Here is a 25,442-nt window from a genome sequence, read left to right on the forward strand (position 1 = left end):
TCTGAGGTTCTTGGTGTTAGGAATTCAACGTATGAATTTTTTGTGGGACACACTTCCACTCATAACAGGACTATTGATTAGATAATTGATAGAAATATTTTATAACTTAATGTGTAATCATCATCATCATAATAACAACTAGCATATGCCAGGCACTCTGCTGTGAACTTTGGATGTATTAATTCTTACTATCCAATCAGGGAGATGTGGAATTACCACATTTGCCAATTAGTACATTGAGGATCGACACAGATTAAAAAAAAATTCAGGAATTTCCTTTGAGTCATAGTTGATTAAGTGGATGCCCTAGATACTTTAAAACTCTGTTATCTTTTAAATTAATAGTGTGCTTATGTGGTGATTTTTTTTTTTTTGGTGCCTTCTAGGTTTTTGTGTCCAGTAGGGAAACAGCATGTCACATATTCATATCTCTCTTTAAGAGTTAAATATAATCTACTTCAGAAATACTTGAAGTGGCTATTAGATTATCCCAGTACAAAAGTACATTTAGGTAAGAAAAAATAAGTATCTGAAAGAAGTAGAAGGAATACCTTTCTTCTTAGAAGGTTACTTGATCACTAAATTTGGTTCTTAATTTTCTAACTGCAAATTTAAACATAGAGATCTATACTGTTTCATGATTTCATTATGACAGAAGGATTTAGCTGTCTAAGAAACTGAATAGTTCCTGAGACTAAATTCAACCAAAACATAAGAATCCTTGAGAATCATGAGAATCCTTATATTCAGAACACAGAATGACAGACAGTAACGCTTTTGGCCACAGTTTATTGAAAGATACAGAACTGGCATTTAAAATAGACCATATTTTGATTTTCTGTATTACTAGGGTCCATAATATAACATAAATCATAACTCATTGAAGGTAATATTGTGACAGGGGCAATAGAGTTAATGTGATCTAGGGACTCTGGACTTAAAAAAAATATCTAGATGAATGGGTCACAGATGCATTAGAATAGCTGTTCCCAGTCTCTGTTTAACTTTTTTTTTACATTAAGATACTTCCAGGAACCTTCCATAATAGTTGTAATTTTAATACCCATTGATTGAGAAGATACATAATGACATAATGACTTGTGCCTGCCAAGATCAATAGGCTAAGAAAACGTTCCAAAATGGCACAATGATTTAATCTGTTCTCTAGGCTTAATTAACAAAGGCCCTTTGATGTTAGTGGACATCTGCCAAATACAATGATGTTAGTTCTGATAGAATTAATGCTGAGCTGCTCCTGACTAGCTAACTCTTAGGATCAATGTTAGGCAAAAACATTAAACCATTATGAAACACTCTTTTAGTGAGCTTATATAAAATTTAAGTTTATGATTATTCTCACTTCAACCTTAAACTTTTTCCAAATCTATAAAAATTTACTGATCAATAATGTATGAACTTCTCAAATATATTTTTGTTCCATATACTCAGAGATAGCAAATTTTTCTGTCTACTTTATGTGAAAGGTGTGCATTTCTTTTTATAATCTTTGATTCCTTGACAGTGATAGTCCTATTTTTGTTTAAAATCAGACTCTGCAGAAACAGTATTCACAAGCAGAGTGAGTATAAGATGGACATTATTACTTTGGATCTTATCTAAGATTATTGTCACATACATTGATCCAAATGGAGGATTGATGTAAATTTGTATACTTCTGGTAGTATAAAAAAATAAAAGTATGTTTTATAGCCAGTGATTTATCCCCTAAATTATGACTATTAGTACAGATGAAAATATTAAGTAATTTTAGCTGATTTTAAGTATGAAAAGATTTGGATTAAAATGATCATTTCCTAGAAATATGGGTTAATCTTCCAAGTTTTCCATAGCTTTAACTTTGGCCATCACAGGCACTTGGCAACTAGTTCATCTTGAAAACATGTGAAACATGGCCATTCACAAGAGAGATACTTACATTGTGTTAGAAAAGGATCCCTGCTATCAGAAAAGACATCCTGGAAGGATATCACACATGGTTTTCTTGTGTACATAATTATAGTAAGAACATAGGGTAACTATATTTTACAGAAGTACAAATAAAACCCTGATAAAGAAATGTAATAAATCAACATCTTAAACCTAATGCAGTAAAATAAATGTTGCTTGATATTCATGCTAATTGGAGGCATTCTAAGGCTGTTAAATCCTAATGTGTGTTTTTTTTCTGAATTTTCTTTAGAAAACAAATCTGACTTCTAATTCTTCTGTGTATTTAATAGATTCTTGTGAGAGGGGAGGGTATAGCCCAGTGATAGAGTGCATACTTAGCATGCATGCACTGGGTTCAATCCACAGTACTTCTATTAAAAAATAAGTAAATAAGTAAATAAATAAGTCTAATTACCTTCCCCCACCCCACCCAAAACAAAAATACAGAGTCCTGGGGAAAGTGCTGCTTTATATGTGCATACCTTAATACTACAGGTCTTCGAAAGGAAAATGACTGTACACATTTACTAAATAAAATATTAATGAGCAGTATCAACTGTAAACATTTTGAAGAAGCAAAATTATTGTCATATGAAACTATGACATTTTACAGACATGTGCTTTAGGTTTCCAGAACTTGATAAATCATTTCATTAGTATTATGTCAGCAGGCCAGCGTAAACAAACTAGAAAAAGCCTGATTTCCAATAGCCAGAATTATGAGCCCCTTTTAAGTGCTTTCTCTAAATAGTTTTAGCAATGAGTAAAGGAGCTCTGGATGTAAATACAACTGTGATAGAACTGAACTTTTTCTTACTGATATTTAATGACAGTTAGGAGAGAGATTTAGGCAGGTGCTTGTGTATTAAGTACTTATTTTGTCAATGATGTATCTGTGGCACTTACCAGTTGGACTCCTTGTTTGAATTTTGTTTCGTTTTGTTTTACTACCACTGTAATTCTGGCTGCTGTTTTTATTGGTGTTATTATCATTTGTCAGTATGCTAGATACTCACATTTTAAAATATGTACCTTATTAAAGTACTAGATATTTTAGTGATAATGCGTTTTCTAGTCTTTCATAATATTTCATATCTGTAATATGGTTAGGTGAAATTGTTCTTCAGGCATTTAATGTGTACTAACCCTTTTCAGAGATATTCCCTAGATTTTACTCAAATATTGATCTTTTCTCAGATTATCAGCAGTTCAGATGACATGCACATTTTCTTTCCCTTCATTTCTTACTCATTCTCCATTCCCTTTGAGTTGCCTGCAGATATTAATATAGAGTATAATATTATTACTGCTCAACTATTTTACATTTATGAATTGGGTTATAATCTTTTAGGAAATGATTGATCATATTTGTATTTCCTTGTGGTCATTAAATAAGAAAGATATAACAACACCACTTTACCAAATATAGGGATTTTTTAAATATAACTTTAAAGAAAATTGTATATTTCTACTTTCATTTCTTTCCACCTCTAAATACTAAACTTGCTCTTTGGTAACATTATCACATCTCTCTCTCTTTTTCTTTTAATGCAGAATGATTGCACTTAGGTTTCTGGATGCGTTCTTTTTCTTTTTATTTTCTAATGAGTTTTCCAGAATCTCAGGTTTTCCCACAAAACTTATGTTCGGTTAGTTGGTGAGGGGAATGCTGCAACCCAAAAAAAACTCTTAAGTTAAAAATCCACAGATAAGTAAGGAGTAAATGAAGATAAAAGCATGTCGGTAAGTTTGAGGTGTAGACTGTGAGAGTAGTAAAGTAATAAATGAATACAGGTACATATGTTTATATCTGTTAATAGAACTTCTGTAGCCACAGTATTAGTATAAAAATCTGTCTGATGGGTGATAAGGTACTCCCTGTGTCTCCAAGTGGCACAGAGAAATAAATATGACAGTTTGGAGTCCACTGAAGCATTTTCTTGTAAACATATTGTGATCATTAGGACTAATACATTTGGAGAATATAAAAATAAATACATTAAAGTTGCAGCTTTTTTCTTTTCCTTTGAAGCCTCAGCTTCATTGTGACTGTTTTGACTATGACTCATTGATCCTGAGGAAGCAGCATGTTTAGGTGGACCCACAATTCCCAAAAGAGTCTGAGTTGTGTCACCCTTAAGACATGTATGAGCATAGAGCCTGATATAATTTAAAAAAAATTCTTAAAGCCTTGGTCCATATGCTGAATTTTACATGGAGACACATTTTGCCCTGTGCAGTGTTTTTCAATTAATTTCAAGTAATTCAGTTCATTTCCAGTTGTTAAAATTTGAAAGATTTTTATCTGTAAGGTTCATTATCAACTTCTGTTGAAAAATCAGAAGCTTGGGCAAGGCTGAGCCTACATTCCACAAGGCAGCAGTGTCTTGTCTCTGAGCACCACTGACTACTTCTGGTGGCCCTGGCACTCCCCCATTGACCCCTGAGCCCAGCATAGCCTCCAGGACTCATCTGAGAGATCTGTCTGGCACTGGTATTCCTACCAGAAGTTTAAAACCTAGTAGATTGCTCTCCAGACCACTTCAAAAGAAGACAGTGGTGGAAGCAGAGGGGGAGAACCCCATTTGTATTCTTTGATGAGACTCACCAATCCCGTGTGTGACCACTACTTACTTACTATGTCTCTTGTCTAATCAGAAAAGGAGCAGTACACCCTCTGAGACTGTGATGTACCTGGTTTATTATTTAGGAGAGACTGGAATAGAACCAAGCAGAATTAGACAATTATATGAAGTTTGTGGCACTAAATAAGGATGAAACACTGAGACCTACCAGGAATCTGTTCAAAACAAATTAAAAACAAAAAAGTAAACAGTTTAAGAAAAAGTTACTTTGATTCCCTCAATGTTTTCAATCCGTTTATTATTAGCGTTAGCAGGGAGGAAATAACGTAACAAGCAATTACCATCCTGAGAGCAGCCCTTCAACGCTATCCATGTTTTTAGTTTTTGACTGTACTTTATTTGGTTTGGTTTAAATCAGAAGTTGTCAGGCTTTCTTCTTTCCCAGTCTTGTGGAAGCCGGGGAAAGGAAAAAGGCAGTAAAACTAGAGAAAAAGAAGTAACTGGGTACATATGCATATATATGTGTGTATGTTCAGGCTGAGAAAACCTTTCATCATCTGAATATTAGAATCCAATCATAATTTCCCCACCTGTCCAATTATTCTTGGCTTCCATGGTCTCTCCTGCCAGTCCTATTGGCATTTCCCTTGTAGAAGTAATGTATTTTCTATTTCTCTTTCTATTTGCTTGATTGTTTTTCTTATTTCCTTCTGTTCTACCTTCTCTTGCTCTTGATTTTTTTATCTTCTTTTGTCTGTGTCTCTCACCGCTCAGTCTGAATGATTGTGTTAGGTCACCCACTGGGCAAGTACTTAAAAATAAATAAATAAATACGTTTCCTGTTCAGACAGTACATTCCTAGAGGCATCAAATTAATGAGTATCGCAAGACCTGTGATACAAGAGAGAAAAGAAGATTAATGCAATTAGAAATATGAAGCACTGATTATTGGTGGCCTTAAGCAACAGTCCACACATAAGTGTGTTCTCTTGCACACACATGTGAACACACACACCTGCACACACAGGTTCACAGGTTAAGAGACCAGAGGAATTACCTGATAATTAGAGCTCTCAGAGCTATTCTTGTAGATTCCTTTAGACTTGAATCTCCTTTTAAACAAAAGGGAGTTTTTTAGTCATACTATAGACAGGTCACTACAAAAAAAAAAAAAAAAAAAGAAAGTAATGTCTTTAATATTGCCAAAGGTGTTTTTTCTTGTAAAAATGATGCTTTAAGTATTATTTAAGAAATTGATGTCATACATCAGCTACAAATTACATTATTTTTATATGCTTTTTGAATGTCTGTGCTCATTTGCTAAGAATACTTTATATGTTCTTTTCCCCTCTGGTGTTCTTGTGTTTTTATTACATATACACAGAATTCTCATGTGAACTTGTAGGAATATGGACATATGTCCAGCTGTGGCACTCTGAAATGTATCACAGTATCAGGGATAATGATAAAAATATTAAGTGACCAGCCCGGCATGGGTACCAACCAGTCAGAGCAGACACTGGCCAAGAACGATATAAGGAAGCGTAGCTATGCTAGCGATGCCCTGACGTGTGACAGCCTTGTGTGTAACGGATGGAGGACCTGGTGGGATTAAGCGCTAACCTAAGTAGGAAGTGAGGGTTAGTAAAATGTGTTCTAATTCATCATTTGGGTAAGGTGTTTTAAACTGGATAGATGTCCCATTCTTGATTATATTGGATATATAGCTCTTCCACATTGTCTGTTGCATGGATTATATGACTAATGTGACAACTATAGATGACCTCTGTTTAATTCCTGTATTTGTGATAATTGTATTCTACACACTTTGTAACTTGTGTAGTGAAAGTTAATATTGTCCCTTCTCAGTAGGGACAATGTTAAATTTATATTGGGTATAGTATATTAACTCCTATAAAGTCATTTAAGGATTAGAAAGAATTATTGGTTAGTGATAGTTTTTAAAATCTTTTTATTCTCCTGTTTTTACATCTTTTCAAAAACATGTATTAGTAAGGGAAAAAATACTACCAATTCTGTAGGTTTTGTTAAAGGAATGTAGGTGGAATTTTATAAACCTAATTGGAAATAAGTTTGAAAGTAAACTGTAGTGCTAGAGAATCAGGTCCCACTCAGTTGTAAAATAGCAGTAGCTTTTATGTATTTAACACTTGATATGATTTAGGCAGTATTTATTCCAAGTGGTTTATATAAATCATCTCATTTATTACTTAGAACAATATTATAAAGTAAATGTTATCCTTAAAGCTGAATGCAGAGTCTGATATATTCTACATTTGCTAATTCCACATCCTGTGTACATAGTAAACCACTCAGAAACAAGGACAGTAATTATAACATTGTTCTTGATCCTTAGAGGAAGAAGAATAGGCTTTATGTACACAGTTTAACTTGGACATTGTAGGGGACCTAGCTTGCCAGTGAAGTGATACACGTGGACACTTAGTGAAAGATTTAAACAGATGCACGAATGAAAGAACTTCTGAATATTCCTGGTAATGTTGAGCTCAGTCCTTTGCCTCCCTGTTTTAGTACCAGGGCAGCCACTAAACTTCAAGGCAGAACCTGAATCCGAAACAAGTATTTTGCTCTCTTGGACACCTCCACGTTCAGACACCATTGCCAACTATGAACTGGTCTACAAAGACGGGGAGCATGGAGAGGAGGTAGGACTGTGCTTCTCCCTTGGGATCATTCACTGCCCCGAGGCACTGCTGTTGTTCTGTGTCCTGGCCCAGGTTCTGTGAAAAGGTCACATGTCTCTAGAGGACCTTGGTGGAAAAGATTTTTTGGTCAAAAGAGAAACTTAACCAAAAAAAAAAGGGGGTGGAATATTCGGAAACTTGATGGGGGTGGGACCAAAGAAATAAAAAAACTGCTATTGCCCTATTGAATGTTTTTTTTTAATTCAGATTTCCAAGTTACTTATGGAAGTATCAGGTTATAAAATAATATACTCCTTGAGACTTGAGAATTTCCTTTCTTTATTTTCTGCATTAAAGTACTGAAGTCACTGTCAGCACATGACTAAGTAAACTCCAAGGCTTTGGGCAGATGAATTGGTCCAAACCAGTTTCAGAGAAAGATGCCCTATAGCAAATGTTTGTTTTTATGCCAATAATTGATATGAATGTAAATGTATATAAAGCTTATGTTATGCTAATAAAACAACAGATTCTAGAAGGCTAGAAACTATTGCTAGTTACTGAAAAGAAATAAAAATCAAAATAACTAACACATACATTAATAGGCACTATAATAAGGGTTTCACATATAAGTCACTTAATCCTTACAATAGTGCTTTGAGTCAGCTTTTATTATTAATCTAGTTCAGATGTCAACAAAGTGGAGGCATGGAAACAAGTTAAATAATTTGCCCAAAGCCTCTTATTACTGAATGGTAGAGCTGGAATTTGAATCTAGACAGTTTCCAGAATTTATATTTTTCACCGTTAGGACACACTGCCTCTTGGGTGTACTTCGAACAGATTATAGAAATCAGTATTAAGATACATCTAATATTTTCAGAATGGGAATATTTGATAGTAATAAATATGTTTCTTTCATTATTGTGAAAGCCATCAGGGAACATTAGGACAAAAATGTTAATAAAACTGTACATGAAAACTCAATCCACTAAGCCATTTTATGATATTGCTTAGCATTCTTTATGTAAAAAAGATCTTCAGAAAGCAAAACAGCCCCAAGTTTTAACAAAGAATACCTTTTTTAAACACTCACGTACTCAGTGAGCTGTTACCAATTAAATTGTAGTGCATAACTTTGAATGCTATAATAAATTAATATGTTCCTGCAAACTTCTATTTTATTGCATGTTTGAATTGAGCAGAATCTCCAAAGACCAGATTCCAAAAGCAGTGCTTTTAGATTTAGCTTACAAAGCTGATGTAAGTTCATCACTCAAAAAGTTACAGAACTGAAGTGCTGATGTAACTTAAAGTACTCATGTTACAACTGTTGGTGTTTTTAGTAAGACGTAAGTCAGCATTAAGTTATTTTAAATTCCTACCATTACCCAACTAAATAAATAAATAAATAAATAAATAAATAATGAATGAATGAATGAATGAATGAATGAATGAATGAATGAATGTAATAAAGAGAGTGGAAGTCCTTTGAAAATGCTATGGATGCTTGACTGTTGGCAGACCCCTTTTTTACTATTATTTAGGAAATCCCTTATTTTCTTGTTATTTGTTACATTTAAAAGTTTTGAAACCTTTTGTATAGCCAGAAGACCCTAGGGATGTTTTCTCTAATTTTGTATCTGAATTTTCCTTGACTGATTTCTATTTTTGTGAACAGCAAACACTATTTTAATAAAAATTTTGTGAGATTATTGATGCCATTACTGAAGTACACATTAGCATGCATTTTAAGGTTTATTATAGGCTCTTGTTCAATCTGCGATTGATTACCCAGAGATAGCTATATTTTTGCTAAAATGCGAGGGCAGATTTCAAGCACAAAAATATGTTATAACAACATCCAGTTAAAGAAACCTTATTTCAGAAGCCGTTTATGATGTTAAAAGTTACAGAAAAGTGTGATTTTTTTTTCTAGCTGCAGGCTCTATATTCACAAAGAAAGGAGGTTTTACAATTAACATGAAATCAACCTAGAGGAATGATAATGGTTTCATATACATTATTCAGCTTTCTTCAGTAACTAACATCTGATTTTTATCACCTGAGACCTTGGCTTTTTCAGCTCTCTTTATAGCAACCTCACACAAACTGTATACCAGTTTCTTGTTACTTCTGGCCGTATTGTCTTTGCCTCTGTCTAGGTAGCAGAGGATCATGGGAGATGAGCCAGACATTTCCTCAGTTTGTCTTCTCACTGTTGGGCATGGGCCGTCATCAGGGGTGGGTGTCAGTTTCTGTTGTGGGCAGTGTACAGCCACACACGTGCCTTCAGGGTAGACTGCATTTATGGGTGGTGGCCTCTCAATCCCTCTTATCTGATGCATGTGGAAAACTGTGTCCTCATAGACAGATCCCTGGCTTCGTTAATTCCAGTTGCCTTACTGTTGTAGAAATTTGCCTTGTAAACTGATATTTTCATTATGTAATTCCCCTAGTAGATTCCTTGATACTCACTGTTGATTCTGCTTGTGATATTTTGATGCCCTTATAACCCTCTTGTTGGAAATCTGATATTCTGGGTGGTGTGATAAAAAAAATAGATGCAGAAATCTTAGTGAAGATGACCAGATTCTCTTGTCAATTATCCACAGCAGCGGATTACCATTGAGCCAGGGACGTCTTACAGGCTGCAGGGGCTGAGACCAAACAGCTTGTACCACTTTCGTCTGGCTGCGCGCTCTCCTCAAGGCCTGGGTGCTTCCACAGCGGAAATATCAGCCAGAACCATGCAGTCAAGTAGGTGTCTTTCCTTGCTTATTTTCTGTCCTTTTTTCACTAGGAAGTGCTGTTGGCTTTTATCTCCACCAACAAACCAACCTGCTAATTAATGTGATTTTAATAGTCGGTAGTCTGTATACTAGCAAATGTCCAGCTTTGGGGATTAGAGCACCATGACCTATGTTCGTTTCAAATTTGGTGCAAATAACAGAGCCCATTCTTCCACTTCTAAATTGGAGGAGGTTCAGAGAAGTTCGGAAACCTCCGTGAGAAACATGGGTAAAGAAGCTACATCAGGCCCCATTTAATAAAATAGAAGGCCGCAAAGCAAAATTCAGGTTGAGAACACTGCAAAATACTCAGAGGAGGGCTTAGTAAACTAAAGAGACAGCAAAAGAACAAACTTTAATCTTTAAGCACACAGGTTTTACCTTTGCTGATAACCAAGTCACATATTTGTTCCCAGTTTGTTATTAACTTTGCAAGTAGTACATGTGGAAATTTGGAACAATCACAGAAAATCTGTATTTGGACAGACTTAGGAACAGTGGAGTACTCACAAGTACATTTGCTATCCTAAGTTGTATTTTATTTCCTCAGGTTCAATTCCTTTTGGAACTTTTACCTTAAAGCATAGTTGTACTTACCACAGTGGGGGTTTGTTGTGTCCAGGAAAGGTTGCTTTGCATTGAGTATTATGTGACAGATTGTTTCCGATGGAAAGTTTGGTGATTTATAATACTAATGCTTGCTCCTTATTAATAAGTTTCTACAATTAGTCTACTCAGCAACCATTTATCTTGAACAATTTTATGAAATAATTTCCTTAGATTTTTTTAGTATTTTATATTTTATATGTGATTTTTGGTATAGTGACCTATACAATAGATATGTATAATGTTAATACATTGAATTTATGAAGAGAATGTTCTAAGGGCCTAATTTTTAGACCTATCAGCAAATGTGAAATTTACAAAAATTTTTAGAAGATGAATTGTCTTTCAAATAAGTAAGTCTTATTTCATTTTTCTATGGAAACTTGAAATCTTTCAGGGTTTTTTGATGATGAAATTTATATTCTTCCTCAACACATGATTATTCGCGTGAAAAATATTAGGATCCTGTTGCTTAATCCCTTACTCATTATAGCTTATCCCCATAAAATTTGCTTTCTGTAAAAACTGAAGCATGTAAATCAGTACAGTTTTGTATGTCTTCTTTGAATTCCAGGAAAGCTAATAAGTATTATTGCAGGAGGTAATTCTTAAAATCAGACATTTAATTAAAAGAAATGTGACATGCTTCAATATTTCATATGGTTTACAAACTTGAGATTTTTGTATGTATATACATACATGCGTGTATACTAACACACACAGAAACAGAGTGGACTGTTTATAGCCACATCAAAAGCTTACCTCTTTATTTTATTAAACAAAAGTTTCAAGTGGTGTTACAGGTACTCTCACAGGAGTTCTGAAGGTAGGATTGTAATGAAAACTAAATCAGTTTTTTAAAAAGAATTACAAATGAGTCTTTGCTGTTACATGAACAACTCAATTTATTATGAATGAAAATGCATATAAAATAGTTGCATAATTTGAAATATAGAACCTATAATATAGTCAGAATCAATAAACATGATGTTCTAGTGATTTTGCAAATCTTATTCCAAATTTACAAGGCTGTTTTATGAGAATTTACTTTTTTTCGGTTCAGGGAGCTTTTCATCTTGATTGCCTATAATGAAGAACACAAGAAATGTAAATTAAGAAAGACTGATAATCTAAGCAATCAGACATACCTGATACTACATAATGTTAAGAAATAAAGTCTAAAGAAATATCCAAACTACATGTTCAAATATGAAAAATTAGAAATGAATTACTCATTATGCTGTATATTTTGCCTTAAACATCTATCTGTATCTATCTATATATTTATCTTATTCCACTTGTTTCTTTAGGAATATGAATTATTAGCTTTAAAAATAATTTATAACAGTCATATAGCTCCTCATTGCTTTTTGCTGCTTTTGAAAAATGATATAGTTGGTTTATTTGATGGAAAATAATTGTTCAGAAGGTGACCAGCTTGTTTTAAAATGGGCAATAAGAAAGTTTATCTTATAATTCTATGGAAACCCTATTTTATATGATTAATTAAGTACAAAGTAAAAAGAATTACATATAAAGTGAAAGATAAGTCGTATCTTTTTCAGATGGTTCTCAGGAAATTTATTTTTTTAAACAATTCTTTTTAATGGCTGTGTTACTGACATTTTGTAAGGGATAGATGAGTTTTGTTGATTTTACCAAAATTTGCTGGTGGGATCTAATTCTTCACTAGCAATGATGTCTCAAGAAGAGTTATAATTTTAAAAAAGCTGAAAGCTGACATAGGGTAAGTACAAGTTACAGTCAGAATCAACAAGCCTGACATTACCTTCGGGTAGGTAAATCTTGGACTATGCATTTTCACCCTTTATCGATTCTGCATGCTCTCTGTCTAGGGGTATAATCAATGTTAGGTTAACACTTTGCATTAAAACTGGTCAGGCAGACTCAGTTTTTCAGACAGAGGGAACCCTTTTATGTTTGTTGGGCTTTTATTTCTTTCCCTTTTTAAAAAATTGGAATTGGTGGAAGGGCATCTAACAGTTATTGCAACTTTTGACACTTAAGAACCTTTTCACAAATTAAAACTGTGTATGAATGGCCCTCATTCTAGAATATAGAAGTGAAAGCTTAAAACGGCATCTGTGAAACATCATCAGACTCTCATGTAATAAATCTTGTACTGTTTGCAGCTCTTTTGAAGTTCGATAGTCTGTATAGTAGGGCTGGGGAATACTGAGGGATTGGTTTAGAAGAAGAATTTAAACTACAGGTAGGTAATTTTATTTGAGGCTCTATCTCCAGGTTTCATTTTCACATCTTCCCCCCACCCATTATTTAACAATTATTTTTTGGTCATTTATTCATTTTTTGGTTTATTCACATCACTAAGCCAAGGTATATAAATGTATCTTTAATAATTTATTTTATGTTTCAAAGCCTTGTTTTCATTTTGTTGACCTTATTGTTCGTTTATTTATTTTTTGCCTTTTCTTTTGTTTTATCATTTTTTTTTTCCAACCACTCCTGTCCTTTCACTCAAACCCTCCTTTAACTCACTACCAAAATAAGAGCCATCAGCTCCTCCTCAAGATATTAGTTGCACGAGCCCAAGTTCCACTAGTATTTTGGTAAGTTGGCAACCTCCACCAGTGGAAAAACAGAATGGCATTATTACGGAATATTCCATCAAGTACGCCGCAGTGGACGGAGAAGATGACAAGCCTCACGAGATTTTGGGAATTCCTTCGGACACTACCAAGTACCTTTTAGAACAGCTGGAAAAATGGACTGAGTACCAGATCACTGTGACAGCCCACACAGATGTCGGCCCTGGCCCCGAGAGCTTGTCCGTGTTAATTCGAACCGATGAAGATGGTATGTTGCCTCTGCTGCGTCATCTTGCACCCTTCTGACACACTCTTGGTCTGCTGTCTTTTGATAGGCTAACAGTAATCCGTTTTTTTCTGCTCATCTTTTTTACCCAGCTTCGCTGTCACGTCAGTGGTTTTTGCCAAAGACCTACCTTTACTACGGCCTGGGCATTTTTTTTCTTCTTTTTAATCTCAACACAGTAATATGCTTCCTTTTGAAAGAGCAGTATGCTTCTGTGACCTTGTAGTCCAGGCCCTTCTCTGTACCTCCATCTAAAGTCTTCTGCATTTTTCTTGGCTTTTTGTAGTCACGTCTTTTATGTTTTGAAGTTAACTTTTCAAAAGTGCCTTCTTAGCCTTTTGTTGCCTTTTTGTCTTGCATATTTCAGAGACACTGATGCTCGACATTCAGTTTTTGGCATCTGTTGTATGGAATACCTTTGATATGAGAAAAAAAAAAAAGAAGAGAATCCTTATAATCAAGAATCTTTTTATTCTGCTAAAAAGAAACCTTAAAAAACACACAACAATCAACAACCAGTTTTTGTTATTATTTCCGTGCTATACTTCTTTGTGCTTTAATGCTTTGAACCTCAAAGCATCTTCCTTGGCTTTTGTACATTTTTTACATGTTTTTCTATTTCTCTGATACTCTTTTTTTCTTCCATTTTTTTTTTTTTTTTTTTGGCATCGGTCATGTTTTTTGATCTTTTCTTAAAAGGTAGAGCAGATTGGTTGAGCATTTTCATTGGTTGAAAATGTTTGTATTCCACAAAGGAAACATAGTGGGTCTGCCCTTTTTTTTTTTTTTTTTTTTAAACCTAAGTAAAGAAAATGCTCTGACTGGGTGGGACAGGTGCCTATAATTTTCTTTTATCCAATGATGTTGTTCCAGTTCCTAGTGGTCCTCCTCGCAAAGTCGAGGTAGAGGCTGTCAACTCAACATCTGTTAAAGTCTCATGGCGCTCACCTGTGCCCAATAAACAGCACGGCCAGATAAGAGGATACCAGGTGCATTATGTGAGGATGGAAAATGGTGAGCCCAAGGGCCAGCCCATGCTGAAGGATGTCATGCTGGCTGATGCACAGGTAAGCCTCTGAAATTAAGTACCTATGTTTTTTAGAGGATACATTTATTTTAGTCTATACCTTACAATGGGCCCTATTTTATTTTATTTTATATTTTATTTTATTTTTTTTGCATTTTAAAACTCCTGTCCAAAATTCTAGTTTTAAAACACATGATTCATGTTTACCTTCTCAGTATTGACGTCAAGTGAGGAAGTGAATTGTACTGAAATGACACATCTGATTAAAAACATGTCACTGTTTTCTTAAAATACAGACATGCAGCTCTCTACAGCTCTGTTTGCCTTTCTGACTTCAAAAAATTGGCTTAACTAAATCAAAGGAAAGAACTTTAAACAGAAATGTTGCTGATAGGATCTGTTTTCTGCTGTGCTAAAACTATTTGGAACTAAGTTCATCAAACTTCTAAACATACGACTTCTTCCACTGAAGAACAGACATTCTTACTTGGGGAAAGGTATCCAGATAGAATTTTCATTAGTATCTTTTTACCAAATTACATATGTAATGAAAACAGTTGTTTTATTTCCCAGAAAATGAAGATGATGACAAAGATTAGTTTCTCAGGGAATTAAAGGGATCCCCTATGTTGAGCCAAATTGAGAAAACTATTAAGAGTAGTTGAGTACGTGAGACATTCTGTCCTAAGGCAGTGATTTATAACCATGTGGTCACAACTTGATTTTATAGTAAGTTGTTTAAAATAGAACATTAAAATTGTTCCAATTTTTTTTTTTAAGAAACACGAAGTGATTCTAAAATAGTGCCATAATAAATCTACCTATACATGTATTTCTGAAAGGGAGAGGAAGATTTTTACTAATTACTGCCCTGCTGAGGATTAAGCACAACCCATGGATTAGCTCACCTATGCCTGTTCCAATGGTGATGCAGTATTTATGAATAGGGGAGTGCTTTGCTTATCCAGCAAATTGGTGGCTGGGCATGGAATTGGATACAGTTACTCAAAACTTGAAACTTCTTCAATAGAAAATCCCTTCCTCTGTATGAAAGAGGGAAAGGTTACAAGCAAACTTGAATACTGCCACATCAGCTTGCTGAATTTTGCCTTCTTTTCTCTGTGACAATGACAGGGCAATAAATATCCCTGTTTTTTTACCCCAAAGTCTTTACTTTGTATTTGCCCCAAAATCTTAATGTAATCAACCCACAGAGGTACTTACGTTTTCAGTTGTAAAACATTCTTAACTAATGGGTTCTGGCTTAGTGGCTAACTTATCTACCTCAGATCCAGTTTTGGTTTGAAGGCCAGTTCTATAAATATAGTCAGAGACTCGTGTTGTCCCTTAGACTCTGGAAAAAGGGACATTGACTTGTTGAATATTTATTTCATACTGCCTGTAACATAGAAAGTTCTTAGAGTATAAAATTAATAAGGCCCTTACTGCTTGTTTTACTTGGTAAGTCTGCACAATTATGAGAAATAAAATGATACGACCATCATGCTTTGATATCCTTCTAAAGTTCTTAGATAATCTTACATTATAGAAATACAGTTCTGTTGCTGTTTTCATTGGGATTCTGGTAGTTAAAGAAATTACATGCTATGAAATGCTTTCAATGTCAACTCATTTCTTTTTTCTCTTGAACTTTGGCTTTTCTTTATTATTTTGCTGATTTTCCTTGTGGTGGTGGTGTCCTGGTTATTTTGTTTGTTTTTTGCTCATTTCATGTTCTCTTGGAGTATTCATTGAATTTTACTACATCTTGCAGAGCTTGACGAGGGTTATACATTTTCAATATTAATGTAAAACGTTCATCTATATAGTGACTTGAAATGTGTGTGTAACCTAGGTGGAAGTCAAAATAAATGTCATAATGTAGTATGCATAAGTAAACTACTTGCTATACCTTATTGATTCATTCCATTGAACCACATATTTTTTTAAAATTAGCTGGTTTTAGTGATAACAGTATACATATTTATTTTCAACTTCTCAATTGGGAGTGAAAGTGGCAGCATAACACACTTACACTCTTTGGAATTTTATTGTACACGCCACTTCAATTGCTTATTCTTTCTTTCTTTCTTTTTTAATCTAAGAAGGGTGCCATTGCCTTTATCAGGCTACAAGTTTCTATTCATTTCTTTTTATTTTGTTTCCCTCTTCCTCAACCTTCTTAATCTCAATCAGTGGGAATTTGATGATACTACTGAACATGTGAGTAATTGCTTTGTCAAAACAGATTATAAATGGTTGTTTTTTCCAGATACCCCTCTTTCACTTACTTGTAATATGTCATCCCAGTTTGCTTGGATGCATGAACTAACAAGTTATTTTTTTTAAATGTCTTCACTATGTAGTATGCCTTTTATTTTGATTTTTGTTTTGTGAAATTGGTATGGTGCTGTTGATTGCGTAAGAAATATCATGAGCTCATGTTGTTTTGGTGGCTGCTACTAACTCTGCCTTGTGACACAGTCAGAGGAGGCATGCCTTAAGTGGAGGCATCGCAGACCAGAGATGTCAGGTTTGTGGCAGGTTACTCATAAATCCTGCTCCAAGATTTACACATACAGTGCATCACATGACCTAGATCTGGCACTAATTGTTTCTCTGGCGAAATGGCAATTCTCTCTTGTACCTATACACATTTGCATGAAATTGCATGAGTTGTGCCAAGAAGCAGAGGGAGGAATTTTTTTTTAAATATTCGAATAAGTGGACTATGTTATTTATCGAGAATTTCTTACATATAAGGAGCTGTAGAGGACACAAGATGTGACACCTGTCTTCTAAATTCTTACAATCCAGGTGGCTAGGAAGGATACACAGTTCAGGAAAGTTCCATAAAATACAACAAAAGCGATGACCTCAAGCAATATGTAAATAAATAGTATTTAAGTGGCAGTATCTGTACGAGCAGTGAGTTTACAGACAGTGGACTAGGATGGTTGAAGTCCTGAAACTTAGTCGAGAACTTAACTGATCAGTAAAGATTGAAGAGAAGGGTTTGTGTGTGTGTGTTTTGGGGCAGTTGGAGGTGAGAATGTATGTTTTAAAGGTGACCGCAAAGAAGCAGCCCATTGAAGTGGTCAAGAGTGTGATAACAGTAGACAGTGAGCCTGCCAGTTGGACAGGAATGAAGGGTATAGGTTAGTAAATTAGTACTAGATACTGCTGAGAGGTTACATTTTAATATCATGTTGGAAAAACCTGAAGTGTCAGGCTAAAGAGCTGGTCTTTAACTCTGTGAGTATTGGAAATACATAGAAAATTATTAAAGAGAGCAGTAAGATAAAGGCTGATAGATATTCTTTCATTCAGTGAATAAATACTTTCTGCTGAAGCACAGGAGTCTGTAGGGAATCTTGGTAAATATGGCGGTCAAGCTGTCAGTTCTCATAAAATCAACAATATAGCAGTGTTTTATAAACCTCTGGTAAGAAATATGTTAGTAAGAAATGCATTATATACCATAACCAATTCATGCATATGCTTAAAATAAAAGTTTTACAGAATAATACCTTACCTTGAAATATATGCCAACTTTAATATTTTGCATTCAAATATATTCCATTTTTTTTAAATGCTGGTCTTGAATGGCTAAAAAGATTTCATGACTTTCTAAATAGGTTATTCCCTGCAGCTTAAAAATCAATAACTCAGTGGATAGATTAGAGAGAAAAATCCAGCAGACAGGGAAACAAAAGAGTTATTTTCCTATGTTATTTGTAAAGTAATAAAAAATCAAAGTTGAACATCAGAAATGAAAAAATGGACAGTTAGCAATATTTTAAAGTAAGAATGGACAAAAACATACTAAGTAGCTAAAAAATTGCAGAAAAAAGGGTGAAAGATCACTCATAAGTTTTAAAGATGCTCTACCATTCACTAAAATATGGGAGAAAGAAGGGGGGAGTCTGCTTCTGAGAATGGTGTTTAATTGTTAGTTAAATTGAACTGGAGGTAACACTTGACAGTCAAGGGAAATGTCCAGCAGATATTTATAATGTAAATGCCACTGAAGCCCCAGTGGGAAGTCAAGGCTAGAGATGAACTTAGGGTATAGGCAGAAAAAATTCTCTGAAGTTTTTTAAATGAATCCAGTAGGTTTTTTGTTTTGTTTTGTTTTGTTTTTTGGACTAGAGAGAAATGCAGTGGATCACTGACCATGACAGAACATCCAGGAATGCCAACTTTTAACAAACAGGGGCCATAAGTAGAGGGCAGACGGGGAAGGGGAAACAAGGAGAATGAGGAATGGTGGCCCAAAGCTTAAAGAAAGGAAGTGGAATCCAAGAGATGGTATTACCTGGGCAGAAAGAAATGTGTCCCACTGAGATGGTACTACCACAGAGGGATTGAAAATTTTGAACAGCACCATTTACATTATCCTTTCACAACCTGTGTGAGAGGAAGGACGTGTGTGGTTAACCCCCATTTTAAAAATGAGAAACTTTATTAGGCTCAGAGTATGTAAGTTTCTTGCCATCCAATTCAGTGATAGGACCAAGCCTGGCTTCTTTTCTTCCCAGCTTTACCTGCTTTATCAGCAATCCAGCAACATGAGGGGAACCTGGAAACAATAATGTTGACATTTACCCATCATAATTTTTGGAATAGACAGTGTGTCTACCATAATTTAAAATGACACTCCCAGGTAGTTCACTTGGTTTTTGTATCCCCTGTAATTTTGGTGAAACCATTCCAAGGTCCTGAAAATAAAATCTCTCTTCCAAATTTAATCTATTCATCGGACAGAGTAATTTTTACAATGGCTCCTCAGGATGGTATCTGAAATTCTTGAATTTCCACACTGTTGATATTCCTACTCTTTGGAGAAAAGCACATTGTCAGACGCTGCCATCCCTGGGATCAGATTCAACCATTGAGTTCTGTGGTGCCCAGTACAGCCCTGCACAGAAAAATCCTGCTGTCCTCCACATAGTCAGATTCATTCACTAAACTCTCACTTGCATTGTCTGTCGAAGTGGAAGACAATATTCTATATTTTCTTAAATTTATCTGTATTCAATTTGAAAACAAAGCTGTGCCAAAAATCTAAAAGGGTTTTATTTTTTAATTGCTGTGTGTGTGTGTATGTGTGTAGCTCCAAAGAAAATACCAGAACAAATTAATAGCCAGTACTCTAAAGAATCATGAACTTCCCATTTGAAAGAACAGTTCTATGATTATGTACTCTTAAAACCATGACAGCTTTGGGCCCTTACTAAGAGAAAGCAGAGTGTCAATAAATAGTTTGTGATACTTAACATTTTCTAAATTGTCAGAATTGAACACATATTCGTGATGTGATAAAACAAGTCCTCTTACTTGGTTTTTATGGCCTGGCCTCCAAATCATCCGAAAATTCCCCTTGTGTAATTATTGTAGTTCATAGCCTATACAACTAACCAGTAAGATATTACTTGAGTCGTAAGAACTTCTCTGGCTGTCTGGATATCTAGGTCCAGTACATCAGCCATTTGGCAGTATTTACACGGTGATGAAGCACGCTGGCACCTGCACCACGGGCAGTCTGAGGGCCAGGCTGTGGTGGTAGCATATGGAGAGCCACTGGTGTAACATAACAGCTAGTTTATGGATTGCTCACCAACAGCCACCTATTGTTCTCTAAGTGTTTTTTACCTGATATAACTCATTTAATCCTTGAGTAACCCTGTAGTGTCCTATCATCTCACTTTTCAAATGGGAAACTAAGTCATAAATGGGTTAAACTCGCTTTCCCTGCATCACCAAACTAGTAAATAAGGAGAGACGGGTTTGAATTCAAGACTTCAGGAGGTCTGGCTGCAGGTTTTGTGTTTTTGACTACTATCCCTTAAGCTGCCTCTTTGGATGGCTGAGACCCCACCTTGGTGTCAGCATGAGGACAGATCATCCGTGGCATGAGCTCTGGGCATGGAACTTAAGCGCTTGGCATGGCTGCGGGGAATGTTCACGCATGCGCAGAACGAAAGTGACAGCCTGGATTCTCCCGCAGGGCATGTACAGCAGAGTTTTGAGTCATTGTTATTCTGTTGTGTCATTTCAGGACATGATTATTTCTGGGCTACAGCCTGAAACTTCGTACTCACTCACCGTAACAGCCTATACCACCAAAGGAGATGGAGCTCGCAGCAAACCGAAACTGGTGTCCACTACAGGGGCAGGTAACTGTATCTTTGCATATCTGAGCCTTGAACTTGTATGGGTGGATTCTGTCACAGTGAACCATGGGCTTTGGTCAACTTTTGTGATTTTTAATGTATAGTTCAGAAAGTAAAAATCACTGAAGAACCTACTTTGCCTAAATTCAGTCACTCATGCAACAAATAGTTGACCACCCACTATGTATCAGGCACTATTTGCAGTACTGGGATATAGCAGTCAACAATAGAGAGACTCTGCCTTCCTGAAATTTATTTTTTGACCAAGATTGGATAATTAAGAAGTGAACAAATGAGTATATAATAAACTGTGAGGAAGTCATAAATTATTAAAAAGGGGGGGGGGGTATGTAGGCATTAAGGATAGGGCAGCCCCTAGGGGCAGTTGTAGAAAAGAGTGATGGGCAGTCACTTAGAGGAAGGCTGTTGGGCTGGGACGTGAATGATGAGAAAGAGCAGGTTCCATGAGGATCTTGAGGGCAGGTCATGTGAGGAGGGAAATCACTTGAGAGCTTCAACCTCCCCAACAACAAACTCTGGAAGAGCTGCCATCTTAAACTCTCAGTTGATGACTTAACTTACAGTGTTACTTTGTCACATTTTCCTCCTCACCACTCGCTGTGGGAGTCCTAAAGTGGACAAATTGTACCAAAGATGGGAAACAGGAAAGAGAATAAAGAAAAGCAAAAAAGATTAAATAATATCAGGTTGCTCATTTCTGAATGAAAAGCTTGTTAATGCTATTTAGTGTTACTCTGGTCGACCACATGAGGAAAAGCCAGCATGAAGGAAGACCTGGCATTGTAAAACTAATAAATTAAGAGCTAATTACAGAAGGATTCTCCTTCAATCCCTTTATATAGAAATCTCCCATGGAACATTTAAACTATGATTTGATTTACTCTTCCCGAATCACTTCTCACACAACTTTCAGGAACACACCTCTACGTAAAGGCATAAAGCAAAGAACAGCTGTGATGTTGAGTACCCTCCTGGGTGCCAAGCTCACTGCCAGATTTGTCTAAATGTCATAAGATTTGCCTCGCACATACACCGCCACCTGGAACTGCCTTGAGCAGTAGGATTCCAGATGGCAAAACTCCTTCAAGGCAAAATCTTCTGGGCTTTTTTTTTTTTTTTTTTTTAAGTACCATTGTATCAAGTTTATTCAGAACCCTGCATCACAGATACAGTACATATCCAATGGGGACATGCTGAGTATCTGGCTGTGGAACCAGCCTCTGTTGGAATGCAGGCAACCAAGGGTATACCTCTGAAATTGAATCCCCAAATGGAGAAAATACATTTCCTTCACCCAGATTTATAACTGTGTCTTAATAAGCCTGAAATGTCTTACAGGAAGTGTCAAACTCCTATTGCCCCAAAGATGGGAGTCAGTCCTATAATGAGGATGAAAAAAGTAGAGGATTTATAGCCAAGGGATATGAATCCTCGAAAAAGGGATGATATTGCCTATTTTAATGTCACTCAGATTAGCTCATCAATTTTCAGTCATCAGACAGGAAATTATTTAGAATTGTGGATCTTACTCAAATCCAGAATTATTTTGGAATTTCCATTCAGAATTTCAGATCTTTTTTATTTTATTTTGTTTTTACCTTTTTGTTATTGTTGAGGGGAGGCAATTATGTGTTTATTTATGTATACTTAGAGAAAGTACTGGAGATTGAACTGAGGACCTCATGCATGCTAAGCACGTGCTCTACCACTTGAACTATACCCCCCCCTCCAGATTTTTCTTAATCATCGGAGACTTGGGTATTGAGGAAATGTTTATAATTTAGGTGTCTGCGTATTTATTTTCTAGAGACCTTCCCACTGATACTGAGTTGCTGGGGGAGAATCCAGATTTAGAATTCCTTTAAGAAAAAAGCTCTAGTTTTCTTCGCTGCCAACCTGTAGTCGAAAGCATTCTCTAGTCGTGGTTTATCATTAAACACATTAATTTTTGCTTTGTATAGTATTACCCCCAAAATCCTTGTGTTTATGTGACTGTGAAGAATTACTGAGTGTATCTCACAGATTTGAGATCCTAATAACCGCAGTTATAAGGGTATTTAGTTATAGATGCCATGGAGAGTCCAGGAATTCTCATGTAATTTTATTTTAACAGTAAGATTCCTGGTTTTAGGATGTTTATGTATAATACATTGTTCCTAGAATCTGTAAACAATCATAATCATATCTTTGAAATAAACATTACTGGCCATATTTTAAGCAATCCACGTAGGTAACCTGAGGGATACTTTTTAATGAAATCTTGGCCTTTATGCCTCAAACATGATGACATTTTTGTAGCGTCTTTGTCAATAATCCCGTGGTTCTGTATCATCATAATTGGTCTGTCGCCTGAAACCTCAAGGTTTCAGCCAAATTCTTTCAGCCAACTCTTTGGTTTGAAGTTTTCTCTATATTTTTACATGAATGTCACTACAGTAGTCAGCAACTGTGTTTAAGGATGAGAGAAAAGATGACTGTGACATGGAGAATTTGGATATAATAGGCTTAGGCCAGTCAATTATGATTGTTATTGCTTAGGTTTTGGTTAGATTGAAGCTAAGTTTGAGCCATGGGGACTACATGAGTCCTTTGGTTGGTCTCCAGTGATTGCTGTTACTAAGAAGTAAAGGGCAGTGGCACACGTACACCATTTCTAAAGTCCTGACAGATTTTTAAGAAGGAAGAATATAGTAAGGAGAATAAGAAGAATCAAAAAGGCAAAAGGGAGAAGAGATCATATACCATGACAGAAATTAGAGTTAGCTTATTTACTCTGCAGCTGGGCCCTCTCGGCTTCTTCTAGTATGTTCACTGAGACATGCTGAAGCTCACCTCGAATCTCCCCAAAGTAATTAAGACTCTTTCATCTTGCCCGTCCTCCAGCTCTTATGCTGGAGTAAGCAGAAACACCGACCCTGCTCCTGGCTGGCTTTTAGGAGTGATCCAGACACTAACCGTAAGACATCAGAAACCGTGACCTGGACTCCACATTCAGTACCATTCACTGTTCCTCTGCATTTCCCCACCTCGAGCATGCAGGGACCAGAGGACAAGGACCTTTCATTATCCATCTTTTATTTTCCTACCCAAATGCCTGTGTGCCGGTGTAGAAGTCTTTGCACAAAGAGATTGGTTGGTAAATGTTTCATACATAGAACTTCTGGAAGCCAGAAATGGAGTGAGTTTCATTGCCAGTATGTGGAGTTTCGAAGAATTCTTTTTAACCGTGTATACAATGTTGTAGAACTCTCCTCATTCCTTTACCTTTCTGTCTGTCTGTTACTCCCCAGATGAAACACCACGACTGTCTGGAACCCTGACCCCAACTTATTTTAACTCTGTTACTCATGCATTTGCAGCGATTTTAGGCATTCACTTCATGCGGCTAGTCTCTCCCAAGGCAATACTAGGACTTCTCTAGTTGCCTCAGTTTTCATTTCTTTCTTGAATCTTTCACTTATGCATGTTGGTGCTTCTAGGCTGATTGTCTCCTGGTTTTCGGGCTTAGAGAAAATTCTGCTGGGGTAAGAGTGACTCTCTCGTAGGCTTGGCAATGAGAACTGACTGGGATGCCCCTGGCACAGCAATGGAAACCAGTAGATCAGAACCCATGCTCTTACTTCTAGAGCATTACTCCTGGTTTCAAGCTTATAGTGTGTAATATCCCAGAAGAAGAAAGGGCATACCGGCGTCAAAAAACAAAAAGCGTGAATCCAACCTAAGCTTTGACTAATATCAAAGAATAGATGTACATTTTCATAAGGCCATGAGTTTTTTTTTTTCCTTAGAATTTACCAGGTTATTAAATTTTCCCCAGTTTGTACTATAGCAATATTATGAAGTGAAACATCAAGTAATAAAAACATGCTCATATATGGCTGACAAATATTATCTATATTTGTGGTTGCAAGAAATTTAAAATTGTTTTACTTATCCTCACTTCACATGCATCTTATACAAATAAGATGCACCATGTACTTACTATTATGCAGTTCCTTATAACCAGAATTTTGAAAATTTTGAATAAATACATTTAATAAAATATATTATCCCAGGAAAATGTTTAAAGTTATTAGTCATGTTTCTACCCAGTAGTTTCAACTGGGTTCTGTTTATTGAAGGATGCATTCTCTGCTGAAAGCCCCACTTTTTTTCTCAGCAAAGTCTCAAGTGTTTACTTCTTGATATTATTAACATTTCAATGGGCAAATCATATAAATGTTATACAGACATAAAGAGAAATTAAGGGCACCTGCCGCTATCTACCTTAAAGTGATTCTTAAAATAATTTGAAATAAAAATGAATAATTTGGGAACTCTCCAATTTATGAATGAGTTTATTCTGAGAGTTTCTTAGTTGGTTATTAAAATCTCTGGATTCACTTTTTCATGAGAAACCATGAGTCTACAGTTTTTGGTTTGGATTGGTTTGGTTTCTGAGTCAGCCTTCAACCCACTGCCATTAGAAACTTCAGGAAGTATTTTCCCATACGTGGTGAACCCACTTACAGTGAACTTACTCAGCTTGTCAAACAAAACTGTTACTTCACTGGTTAAGGATAGAAGTATCTCAATAAATGTGTTCTTGGACAAAGCACACCACTATTTGGTCCCAACTCTCTGAAATATATAATAAACAGGTTAACCAGGTAATTTCTGAAGTTAATATTCTTTGTATTATCTCAACATCTTTCTAGTTTGTTTTTATTTTTAACTTTCATCTAATTCCCATAATACTATTTTTCATTGCCTGTCTCCAGTTA

At 35.7% G+C, this 25,442-nt stretch overlaps 1 protein-coding gene across 20 annotated transcripts in view; it reads left to right on the top strand.

The window, feature by feature from the left end:
• PTPRD (protein tyrosine phosphatase receptor type D) overlaps positions 1-25,442 on the top strand; it is a 1,876,190-nt gene that overhangs the window by 1,693,689 nt on the left and 157,059 nt on the right. For 8 of the 20 annotated variants that reach the window (XM_064490208.1, XM_064490209.1, XM_064490212.1 and 5 more), the window contains 6 exons: positions 7,089-7,222; positions 9,817-9,961; positions 13,132-13,437; positions 14,329-14,522; positions 16,679-16,705; positions 20,544-20,661. In XM_064490208.1, coding sequence (XP_064346278.1) covers positions 7,089-7,222; positions 9,817-9,961; positions 13,132-13,437; positions 14,329-14,522; positions 16,679-16,705; positions 20,544-20,661 — 924 coding nt within the window. The remainder of the gene's footprint in view (positions 1-7,088; positions 7,223-9,816; positions 9,962-13,131; positions 13,438-14,328; positions 14,523-16,678; positions 16,706-20,543; positions 20,662-25,442) is intronic. The other 12 variants (XM_064490222.1, XM_064490220.1, XM_064490223.1 and 9 more) reach the window with 4 other exon arrangements.

Source organism: Camelus dromedarius, chromosome 10, assembly GCF_036321535.1.
Source record: "Camelus dromedarius isolate mCamDro1 chromosome 10, mCamDro1.pat, whole genome shotgun sequence".
NCBI classification, from domain to species: domain Eukaryota; kingdom Metazoa; phylum Chordata; class Mammalia; order Artiodactyla; family Camelidae; genus Camelus; species Camelus dromedarius.